The sequence below is a fragment of the Poecilia reticulata genome, linkage group LG11 (assembly GCF_000633615.1).
Source record: "Poecilia reticulata strain Guanapo linkage group LG11, Guppy_female_1.0+MT, whole genome shotgun sequence".
Lineage (NCBI taxonomy): Eukaryota > Metazoa > Chordata > Actinopteri > Cyprinodontiformes > Poeciliidae > Poecilia > Poecilia reticulata.
In genome coordinates, this window is record NC_024341.1 from 23,368,645 (window position 1) to 23,381,044 (window position 12,400).

The window sequence follows — 12,400 nt, forward strand, 5'->3', positions numbered from 1 at the left end:
TAATATGTCACAAAGTGAAAAACAAATCTACAGATGATGTGAAGTTGGTAGTAAGATTATTTAGCTCTTATTTCAGGGTTGTTTTGCTAAAACATAATGACTGATTAGCAGAACTGCAAGACAAATGAATACTTAGGTAATATTTAAATACTCATAAATTCCATCAAAGAAAATGAACCAACAAAGGAAACTTGGGTCCACCTAAAAACCCGGGTCTCAGCTCGGTTGAAGCAAACTCTGGTTAGATTTGAATGCAAATGTGACCAGAGACCGCTCGAAAACCAGAAAGTGGACTTTTAAAGAACATTTTAAAGAAAGGAAGCATTCTGGGTAAATACAAGCAAAACAAACGTGTTAGCTGAGCACTAGCTGTAAAAATAGATTCTTGCTTTTAGAAGAAAAAAAAACAGAAATCCTACAACCGCTAAGACTTGACATCGATCCATTTTTGTTTATATTTCATGAAGGAAGTTGTGTTCAGTGTTTTCATCAGACGTTTTTCTGTTGTTTCATTCAGTAGTTCTTGGTGCAGCGCCACCACAGGCGAGGAGGGGAACTGTTTTTCCAAAGGGTTTTGATTCAGTGGAGTGTGAAAGTGAACCACATTATCTGCAACTGGACCTTAAGGTGAAAACACCCTTCATTACATCTTCTTCTAAATCTTTGCTGTGCCCACTGCAGAGAGGACTTCCTCTGGACGTCTTTCTTCGTCCATAAAGCTCAGAAAAGTCAGAAAACATCACATTTCACAATTATGACCTTCTGTTTGTGGGTCTGTTACACAGAATCCCAGTCAAATGTAGCAATAGTTATGTTTGTAACACAACAAGATGTAAGAATACTTTTACAAATCACCATATATGTTAAAACCTGAGAACTGACAGAGGGGTTTCTTTATTTTCAGAGCTGGTGCTTAAACAACACCGAGTGTGTCTGAAGAAGTCATTAACGATCAAAACAAGTCAGAATCACTTAAAATAATTACTTATTCTTACCCACTCAGAGATGCTTCTGAGCAGACATGTCCCAGTCTGGAGTCTGTGGGTGAAAACCGACCAGTAAGCCTCCGCCTCAGCTGCAGCTATTTGTTATCCGAGACACAGAGGAGAGGTCAGAGGTCAAATAAGTTCACAGGAACTCCATGCTTTCACATGTTAATGCATCGCAGCAGCACATTAAGAAAACACACACACTCGGTGGTGAATCTAACATGGTCAGAACAGAGTTTATTTAAATGAGTTTGACAGACATGTCTGCTTAACTGGTAGAAACAAATGACTTTCTGTCCTTGTTGCTCAAAATAGGCAGAAAATACAAACATGAATGAGATAAATGATGATGCTGCAGCTAGATGACGGAGAAATGGCTCTAAAATGTACATTTTTACACAGAATTTTCAATTTGACAATCCAAGCTTCACCTTTCAGTTTAAATCTACCTGATAAACAAAATCTTGATGTCACAATAAAGCATTACTCATAGAACAATTTTACTCAATATCAACATTAAGTTGTGGTTGAATATCAAAATACATTAATAGGAAATATATAAAATGCATGTAAAATAAATGTTTGGAGTACAAACTTGGGAGTTTGGAGAACAGAAATGCCTGAAATCCGAAAAGATCTGAATCGGATCTGGACCTCCAGTCCAGACTGCCCCCTGCTGGACATGTGCGGCTCTGCATCTACAGGGGAGACAACAGACCACGGATTAAAGCAGCAAAAAACTAAATGTTTCAAATGCTTTCATGCCAAAACTTACATTTGATTTGTTTTAAAATTATTAGATCAACACTCTTGTAGCAGCAGTTAAAAATCAAAATAAAAAAAATAAGCTAATTAAATAAAGAGAATTACCAGACTTTTTCTGAACGAGCTCAAGTTTAAAAATGTTTTTTCTTCAATAAAGAAAGTCGCCAACATAAAATGAATTTCCACTTTACAGGACAATAAATGTTTCTATCTATGTTTTTAATAATCTGTCCCGCTATTAGAAACAGTCATCAACAGAGAAACCAGCATATACACTTTACTTTTATCTGATTTTTCTTCTAAAAAATGTGAAACAATTCAATATACTACAGAAGAAGTTTTCCATTATGATGCATTTAATGAACAGGAAAGGAATCAGATTTTTAAGTAGTTGACCTGCAGCTTGGCTGATTTTATAAAGTGGCAACAGAGTCTAAAAGTACTAACCACAATCAGTGAATTTAAAACATGTACATAATCGCTGAATAATTTAAATAGACATGGTTAATATATAATATTTTCACAAATGTCAGAGCAATTTTCTATACAAATTGAAGCTCAAGGTGTCAAAAAAGAATAATTATGAAATATGTAACCCTTAAAGGAACCTTATACGGGCAAAAGTCTACATTTCCCCCAATGAACAACCTGCTTTTCATCGAGTATAAACCTCAGCTTATTGTTGTGTCAAAACTAGAGGAAGAGGAAGGCTCCAAATACTTACTACAAACACACACGCACAACAAAACAGATTTTCCCTCCCAAAACTGGAATTCACAAATGAGAGAAGCAACAAAGGTTGTTTGTGTTCCAGCGGGCAGCAACGTGGGGGTGAAGGGTTGTGGGTAACGCTGGTTGCTGAGGTTCCCAGCCAGCATGGCACGCCTTTCCAACCTCTTCTAGGGTCTTTTGTGTTTTCCTTTTGCAGGCGGGTAGGAACTAGGTAGTTAGATTTTACAACTAGTATTGGTAAATTCAGAGAATATCCTCTGTTCCCAACAAAGAACTTCAATCCTCAATCTATAAACAGGAAACGTTGCCCTTAAATAGAACAACAGGTTCTCATTTGATTTACTCCCATTAGAGGAACAATGGAAGTGGGGATTTATATTCATACTTATATTCCCAAAGAAATGAAGTTATATTCACTTTACTAGAAATAGTTTATTAAACATTTTAAAGAAAGGATTATGGTATTTATTACTGAAATCATTCAATTAATCAGAATTACTCTATCCTATCTTAAAGATTAAAATAAACAGCTCCAATGAAAAACACATCTCTTATTTCTGAGTCCGAGTATCTCCAGCTCACACTACCAGTCATTTTCTGGCATTGGCCGCTTCACACTTGGGGTGTGAGGAGGTGGACTCCCAATTAGTGAGCCACGCGTCTGTAGAAAGAAAGCAAAGCCCTTAAAGACTAGCCACTGTTCACTCCTCTGTGACCTTCTGACCCCAGGGTCACAGGTCTGAGTACACTCCACCAATCCCAACATCTGGACGTAAGTTATCAACTCTATGGCCAAAAGGACGGATACCAAACCTTTTCATTAGTTAAATGAACCTGTTAAAGGCTTCACAAATGGAGTCCTGGTGTTCTTCTATTTCTTAAACAAGTCTGATAAAATGGACCTCTCTTTTATTTATTTAAGGTGGTCTGAGCCGAATCACACAACAACAAACCCCGGTGCATTTTAATGGGATTTTTATAAGATAGACCAATACAAAGAGGAGAATCATTTTGAAATGGAGGCATGCCTTTTTGAACAATTTCTCTACCAGTTTTTCACATGTAAATACTAAAATCTTTGCACTAAATTAAGATTAATCGAAATCCCATGCCACAGCGTCATTGCTCTTTCTGTAAAATAACACTTCATCAAACATGGCCCAACGCTGCCATCTGGTGGCAAAAACCGTCCATGCAGCTCTTAAAAGAGCCTTTTTAATATCTAAAACTCGGAATTTATCGGAGCACATATAGCTAAATAGCACAAAATATAAGTACATCATTTTCAGTAAACAAAACAGTTTCTTTACTCATTTTAAATGGTCATTTTATGCAAAAGAAGCATGAAACCTGCTCCTGTTTACCTAGATATGTGCATTTTTATGTTTTTGCAAGTCTTTAAAGTCACTTCTGATTTACACACACAACTAAAACTTACCTTTATCAATTTCTTTCTGTCATTCTTTTCTATCCAGCTTATTTTAAATAGTCATTGATGCGAAATTAAGTCGGTTGCTGGAAACATATATGGCCGCCGAAAAGCTAGACTGTCGAGTTGCTAATTTTATCAAATTCAAGCTATCTTAAAGAGAGCGAAATTATTGCCTCGTTTTAATCCAGTTAAAAGCAACAAAACAGTATTAACTGTTTATGTTCTCTAACAAGACAAATTAACAAAAAATTAACCACCTTTTCCCATTTGGGAGTTCCTGTAGCGCTTTCTTCGAGATCCAATATGGCCGCTCCTCACCTCAGTTGAAACTCTAGGAATGACTTCACGCCAGAGCTCGGTGAGGTTCGGATTCCAATATGGCGATGCCTAAATATTCATTATTTGTAGTACCACTTACAAAGATCGTTTTAAGTAAATCCTAGACATCAGACATTGGTACCAGTTAGCAGTTCATTAAACACTTTGGTTTTAGAGTGATTTATGCATCAAGTACCTTTCTTCTAAATTTGAACTGTAGGTAATTTTTTAAAGTCTTTTGTTTGTCAAAGTTGCTCTATTGTTATCTTCAGTTGGAGCTAATTTGCTACACAGACAGAGCAGCAATGGGGGTTTGACATGAAATAAAGCCAACACACAGTGAGAGTAAAATAGACTGATTTATTCTTGGCTCTGTTCTACAAAACTTTATTACAACATAAAGCCACCGAACAAAACTGTGTCTGTTTGATCTTAAAGTTTCCTGTTGGAAAAAAAAATGTGGAAGGTAATTTCAGCTGTGAAAACCAACATATACAACATTTCTTGGTATCTGATGACTCACTTAGAGGTGTCAGGATCGTTGATAAAGTAGGAATGTGACACAATAAAAATCTAACTCTGCAAAAGTGTCTTAAAAGCTTAGCACCATTGTGTGAAAAGACCCTAATCATACCAAAAACCACAACAAGAACAATTATTAGGAAATATTTAAAGATCATGGCCTAATTTGGAGGTAATTAAATGCCACATGGTGAGTTTACAATATCCATAATCATGGATGCACATTCTTATCTGAAGCAAATTTTGAATAATTTTCCATCATGTTTTTGTGGTTTATTATTCAAGATAATTTACATCTTGTCATGGTACCATAACCAAACTGTATTTTTAAGGTGTTAAAACTTGATGTCCCAGTACTGTGGTGTCTCTTTAGTGGCTTCAAATTCAGTTTCAGCTGCTGAAAAGTTGCTGTCGGTTTGCGACAACATGCCGAGGTGCTGCATAATTTCTCCACCTTCTGGATTAAATATGAACAAACAAATAATTAGACATGATTAAAATGAATAATTGGGTATAGTTATGGAATAAGCTCCAATCTCACCAGGGATGCAGAGGATTTGAGGTCTCTCCCATCGGCCTCCGGACAGACACCTGACCACAGGGTTCAGTCTCTGCTGGAAGCCCTCTGAGCAGCGATACCGCACAACTGCATTGGTCTCATATCTCACTCGCGTTTTTCCAAATATGGACGCATTCCGGACTTTTGGTGGCGGCCCACATGAGGCTGTTAAAAGAGGGAACAAATGGTGATGTAATGGCTTCTGTCAACCAGTAGAGGGAGCTACAATCTCAGGTTCAAATGACGTCTGCTCAGTCTGATTGGCTGAACTTACAGGTGCCTTTCTTGCAGGTGTATGCCAGGTGGTAGTTGCAGGGTACGTCACTCCAGCGGCCGTTATCGTGCCACACCATCACCACGCAGTCTTCTCCAGACAGGAAGTAGCTGTCAGGCTGCCCTCGGTACCAGTTCTCATACAGCTGCATTGATTTGGAGAATAAGTTTGAATTTGAAAAAAGGGGTATTTCTCTCATACATTTTAAAACTTGAATTAATAATAGTTTTAAAAATTATTTAGTGGAGTTACAAAACTTTTGAAAATGTACCAAAAAATACAATTGATTGACTTTGTCGTAATTTTGTGTGATGTTTGTTGTTTGTTTGTTTTTTTTTTTTGTAAAAGCCGAGTTGTCTAACTTTTCTCACCAGTGGGTTTCCGTCAGACCAACGAAAATCGTCCTCAACTGTCTTATCGTTCAGACCAGTCCACTGGTACTCCTTATAGTTACCTAGCAGAGTCATATCCCAGTTCAATCATAAAATAAAACACACCCATATATACACATGCACACCCAGAAACCTTTAGAAAGCCTAAGTTAAACTCTGACAGGAAAGAAAAGGTATACTGGACATAGTGGCCCTACTGTTGATGTAGTCCTGCTCCTCTGGGGTCATGACGGACACCAGATGAGCTCCTTGCGTGCGGCAGTGCCTCTCTGCCACCTCCCAGCTCTGGCGCTGGCTGAAGTGTCGATAGCAGAAACCGTGAAATTTATCCCAGCCCGGCTCACATCGCTCCAAGTCTGAAGCACAGCAGGGAGTCAGGAAAGCACAACAAAGCAAGCTTAGATGACTCAGCAGGTTCTGCACTAAATGAATGCTTAGTTTTGTTCATTTTGTGGTAATTAATGGCTCAAGAGAAACTGTGGCCCATTTACTTTTATTCCACTCACTGCTTTGCATAAAATTACAATAAAATTATTATAAAGATGTGGAAAAGTCGTTACTGTACATTAGCTTATTTTTATCTTCTGTTTTTGTATTGCATTTTGCTGCTAGCAGAGCTGAATTGTCCCCACAATAAAGAATATTTCTGTTCTTTTCCATCAGCCGTTTAATAACCTCACTGACCTGTTTTTGCTTTATCAGTCATGGACAACAACCACTACTTGCAATGTCACTGTGTTTCCATATTTTCTCAAACAAATCAAAATCTTCATTCTTGGCATTTTATATGTTACAATGTGGATTTCCTTGCACTCTCTCCTGAGAGAAACTCTCTCCAATGAGAAACTTCTGCAACCTGAGGGCAAGCTAACCTAAATCTGCAGCTAAAGGATCCAAAAGAGCAACTTAAAGACTCATCTAGGATAGCGTACCTTTATTTACAGTTAATCGTGTAAATTATGACAGCTATGTATGTTGAAGGAGATTTAATACTGATTTTAATCAAAAGCTGCATCTGTAATGCATCAGTTAAAGGGGCTGTTGTGGTAATTTAGAGTTTTTTAGGCAGAATATAATGAAGCTAGTATTTAACCTAAATCTGTAATTAACGTTTGTATTTGGAAATGATGCAATTCTTTTGATAACTTTTAGACCCTCCAATTAATAATAATAATTTAAAAAACTAAGAACACACCAGAGGGCGTGGCAGAGATGTTTTTAGATTTTCAAAATATATTTTTTGGGCCATTTTCTGAACTTGTAAGATCAGATCAAGTTAACTTTGGTTTGCATCTAAGTTGTAAGACATGTTTAGTTATTATTATAGCATTTTATTTATTTTTTAAATCAAGTCGGAAGTGCATTTAAGAAACAAACCACCTGTTTCCATCCACTGCCTTTTTTGGGATACTTTTGATTGAGTCTTTAATTTTCTTTGCATTTTTCCTGTAAAATATTAGTTTTGGGTGGAAAAAGTCCTAGATTGACTGATCACGATCTAATTTTAGTTTTTTAAACAAGTGAGATAAACATTTGATACCTCTGTGTGTAATCGGGTTGCATTTCTATTCTGTTATAATTACACAAAATTTCTTTTGTTATTCGGATTGTTCCTTTACCTGACTGTGAAACAGCTTAGAAAACTCTGTCATTGTTATAACCGTGTGACTTTAATGTTGTTTTTGTCAGAATAGACCAAGAAACCACCAATTAAAAAAAAAACCATGTCACAGCCAAAACATATAATAAAATCAACACAACGCAGAAAGGATCCGATTAAAATGTGTATGTTCTTCAAAACTCTGGAAAGCAACAACAGGCAGGAATCTCACCGCTCTGACAGAACCTTCCTCCATATGTCGGCAAACAGAGACATTTAATGTGTCCGTCCCGCTCAGTGCAGGTCCCTCCATTGAGACAGGGGTCGTCCAAACAGGCATCTGAAACACAAGAGAGGGGTTACTGCAGATCAATGTTGAAATAAAAACCACAGATCTGACCCCACGTGGGAAAATTGTCAGTAATATTACTTAAGCACACACTAGTTTAAATGTAGGAATCTGTTGTTTTATACATTTAGTATTAATTTAAAATGTAGGACACAGAATTAAAGACAAAATGTAAGCCAAGAGAGGACAGGGTGATCTTTTCGTCTTCTTAGATCCTTCCTTTGTTGTCTTTGTTCCTTTTTGTTTGTCTCCTAAATATTAACCCTTTAAAATATAGAATTTTGTTTGCACAAGGCGCAATAAGCAATTTTTGCTTCTCATGAAGACTCTCTTTTCAAAAGGTTTGTAGATAAATACAGAAGCTGTGTATTTTTTGCCAATCATGTTCAGTATTTTTATTAAAAGTATCCACAGTTTTCTTGCTAAGGTCATGAAAAATATATTTCTAATCTGAGCTAAATGTGTCAGTCATAAATGATAACATTATGTCATACAAAGTGTTCACTCAAGCAAAAATGTTACTGAAAGCTTCAGTGCACAAAGCAGAAAAATATTTGCTTTGTCACATTGAGATGATAGCTTGCTTGTTTAAACCCTTGAAAAGAAGAAAGAGAGCTCAAAGGCTGGATTTATTTTAAAATATATGAAAAGAAAGCAAAATATGACATATCTGTATAACCAGAAATCAAATATTTAACAACATAAGCTTTGTCTTGTCATTATGTTCACTTTCACATAAAGCTCCTTCCAGAAACATCTCTGCAGTGTATGTAAAAGGTAATAACTACTTTTCACGACACAAATGGGAATCATATGCTCTCCAGGCGTAACTGTTGTCAAAGCTGAGCAAAGGAATATAAATAAAGCGTGGGAAACCACAGAGACTCCTTTAAAGTCTAAAGGACCCCGTCCTCTCATTAAGATTGTTTTACTCATGTTTATGTTCACTAAAACATCAAAGTTTTACTAACTTGGCAAAGTTTATCTCAGTGGAGATGTTTTCACTTTTCTTCACAGAAAGGGGAGATGGTTGTTTATGCATCACTAAAATCTGAAAATCAAGGCTGCAATTGGTATATTACTAAACCAAGCACCAGTAATTGCGTGATTATTAGTTTTATTTTAGCAAATGAAAATGGACACCTTCAGCCTTTAGAGGACAACAGAGACTTAAAATATGTAAATCTGTGAAAAGTCCATCTCCTTATACATGCATTGCTAACATATTTAAAACACTTTGTTTTCAGTGCAGTTACTTGAATAAAAGGGACAGTTGTAGTATAAACACAGACAAATAAAACAGAATAACCAAAAATCCAAGTGCTAATGAAGAAAATCCTATTGTAGCAATTACATAAAGTATATGGAGAACTAGAACCAGAAATGTATCTTAGAAATGGCTCAATATGGCCACAAGATAATAAAAACAACTAGTTTAAATAATTATGGCTATATAAAATGCGGCCAAAATTGATATTTCTACTTATTTGTCACATATTCTTAATTTTTGCAGAGTATTTCAATATTTAAAAAAATCCAAATTAAATATTGTGACAAATGCTTAATACTATAGTAAATGTGAAAATGTATTCATAAGAAATTAAAATATAATAGCTTTGACTGTTTAGCGTTTTCTATTATTGTCATGACTATAAAATGTTTATACTTCTTTGTGGGATGAAATATTCACAAAAAGTTTCTTTTTTGCATTGTTCTGTCAATAACTGAACACCAATTTCTGACTAAAATAATAATAATTTAACTTTAATCTATTACATTGAGTTCAGAATAGAAGGATCTTATTTTACTAACACAATAACAGCAAAAAGTATTTTTTGTCTTTTTTTTTCTTCAAAGAAATTAACATCTAATGCCTCAGGATGTAGAAACTACCAACCATAAAATGATTGTTTTTACTAGTGTAGACAGAAAGAAAATATACTAGAATTACTTCTTAAAAACACAACACACATCCTAAGCAATCATGAATAAACAACAGGCAATATAATTGAGAAATATGAAAAGGGAACAGCTTAAAGATAATTAAAAACAAGGTGCTGAACACTAACAAGCAGTGGCAGTTCTTGCATGAATGGCGACTGTGCTTATCCCTCCTCCTGCCTCTCCCAAGCCAATCAAAATGCAAGAAAGTTTCAAAATTTTTTGAGTTTCTCCATTTGATATGCTCAAAACCATTAGAAAATCTGGAGCTTGTCCAACCCCCTTCCTATTGCTGCCCTGGGCAACTGCCCACATGGCCAACTTCAAAAACCCCCACTGCTCACAACAAATTGTGAATAAACATGGGTTGTGCTTCTAAACCTTAACACAATGTGCACTTGTGTTATCTGAAGAGGCAATATCAGAGTACATTCCTGTCAAAAAACATTATTTCAGTTGCATTTGTCAGTGCTATCACATTCAAATTAATTTGTTACATTCATAAATTAGGCTATATGCACACTGCAGCCTAAAGCGACCCAAATCCGTTTTTTTTAACCTTAATACGACTTGTATTTGATCTCCCCATGACAGTCTGAATGACAGAGATCCATATCCGATCTTTTCAAATGTGACCTGAATCTGAACGTCATCCACATTCGACAAACGTCACTATTCTACGTCCTGACGCACACAAGCGGGAAGAAAAACAACAACCATGGCAGACGATAATGAAGATTATGTTGTTAATATGCTGGCTCCGATCGGACAACAAAATCGTAAGCTATGCTCTACCGTTAGCATCCACGTTTACTTCCGAAAACACTGAGATCTTCCGAAAACTCTTCTTTTTTATGGCTCACTATGTGTGACGATAATGCGCCCTCTATACTGCGCATGCGGGACACTTTCAAGTAGTTTGCAGTTCACATCGGAGATCACACACAAGTTGCATATATGACTACACACCAAAATAAAATCTGATTTTATATATTTTTTTAAATGGAATATCAAAAGCCTGCAGTGTGAATGTAGCCTTAGTTTCAACATTTATGCAAAACACATTCTGATTTCAGGGGCTATTGCCACCATTCTTGTAAGGGAAACACTAAAACATTCATTCAAACTTATCTGTACTTCACAGAAGTCAGTCTTTGGATGAGTAGGAAAATGTCATGCAAAACAAAAAAGAAAAAAATGTTGACAAAATGTCAACTGTCCCAGTGTGAGTAGCAGGAGAGTAGTGAGGAGTGTGGGAGTGTTTAATAGGGTGAAGCGTTTAGGAGTCAGAAAGGTGTGAGGATCTGTTGAGACAGCGAGTGAAACAAACAGGGAGAGGGTTTTGTTTTTTGGGGAGATTTTTGTTTTACAGAACATGGAGGAAGTTTGTCAGAAAATAAACCTGGGATTTTAGTGCATCAGTGTGCTGAGCAAGAAGAGGACGGTTAGGTTGATGAGAGTGGTTTTAGCATTACCTGAAAATGCCCCTGTACCACCTACAGCTGCCCTCTCTTTGGGCAAGTTATGCAGGGTGGGTGGCTGGGTGAGGCTAATGTCAAGATCAACCACACCGTGATCCAATGGCGGTATGAAATGGTTCACCTTCTGGGTTTCTGTCGTCTTACGGAAAGTGTGAGGTCTTGTGGTTCTTGGGCTCCAGGTGCGCTGGGGTACATATGTTGGGGTAGAAATGGTAGGGGCAGAAGACATGGACTTGGTATTCATTGAGGGCTTGGACACTGGCATGAAGGGGGGTTTCTGACTAATCTTTACACTATTCAGATGCTCCTGAGGTCCAGTTGTGGTAGTCAACAGACTCCACTTAGATGTTTGAGTATTCACAGAAAAGATTGTAAAGTCCTCGAGGGTTGGTGCAACATCAGTTTCCTCTTCGAAATCAAGGATTGGAGTAACTTTAAGTTCATCAGTCACAAAGGTTGGGGTTACTTTGGATTCTTCTTCAGGGGCACCAGAGAGATTAGTAATTTCCTCTGAATTTTCAAACTTTAGGACATTGACTTCTTTCTCCTGGAGAGGGATTTGGGTAAATTTACTTTCCTCATAAATCAAAGTGGGGTCAACTTGAACTTGTTCTTTAACACTTGGTGTAAAACTAACTTCTTCTTCAAGAACCAGAGTTGAGTCAACTTTAGCCTTTTCTTCAAAAGTAATGTTTGGGGTTACTGTGGATTCTTCATCAATGACAACTCCAAAGACTGGAGTTGGGTCAACATCAGCCTCTTCCTCAAGACCCAAAGTTGAGGAACTTGAAGTTTCTCCTATAATTTCTGGGTCAACTTTAGATTCTTCTTCAACGGCAGGGGTTGGTGCAGTTTTAGAGTCTTCTTCAAGAGCAGCTGTTGTGTCTACTTTATTTTCTCCAACAACCAATGTTGGGATAACTTTAGCTTCTTCTATTGGGTCAACATTGGCTTCTTCTTCAACAACCAGAGCTGGCACAACTTTATTTTCTTCAACAACCAATGCTGGGCTAACTTCAACTTCTTCTACTGGGACAACGGTTGGC

At 36.9% G+C, this 12,400-nt stretch overlaps 1 protein-coding gene and 1 long non-coding RNA gene across 2 annotated transcripts; both read right to left on the reverse strand.

Moving 5' to 3' along the window:
* Positions 1-490: 490 nt before the first annotated feature.
* LOC103472828 (uncharacterized) lies at positions 491-4,258 on the reverse strand. The gene is made up of 4 exons (XR_534932.1): positions 4,176-4,258; positions 1,585-1,687; positions 996-1,081; positions 491-719 (listed from the first exon to the last, which is right to left on the reverse strand). It is a non-coding gene; the product is annotated as an uncharacterized LOC103472828 (long non-coding RNA).
* A 318-nt stretch (positions 4,259-4,576) lies between these two features.
* Positions 4,577-12,394, reverse strand: LOC103472829 (brevican core protein-like). The gene is made up of 7 exons (XM_008422669.2): positions 11,349-12,394; positions 7,816-7,923; positions 6,181-6,339; positions 5,963-6,045; positions 5,592-5,736; positions 5,300-5,482; positions 4,577-5,215 (listed from the first exon to the last, which is right to left on the reverse strand). Exons 1-7 carry the CDS (start codon positions 11,617-11,619, stop codon positions 5,094-5,096), a joined length of 1,071 nt encoding a protein of 356 aa, XP_008420891.2. The 5' UTR covers positions 11,620-12,394; the 3' UTR covers positions 4,577-5,093.
* Positions 12,395-12,400: the final 6 nt, after the last annotated feature.

Coding starts and splice junctions, on each gene's coding strand:
- LOC103472829 (XM_008422669.2), bottom strand. CDS start 11,619: ATGCCAGTGTCCAAGCCCTCAATGAATACCAAGTCCATGTCTTCTGCC. Junction 6,340..7,815: donor AGGAAGGTTCTGTCAGAGCG/GTGAGATTCCTG, acceptor GCTGTGCTTCAG/ACTTGGAGCGATGTGAGCCG. Junction 6,046..6,180: donor GGAGCAGGACTACATCAACA/GTAGGGCCACTA, acceptor TGACTCTGCTAG/GTAACTATAAGGAGTACCAG.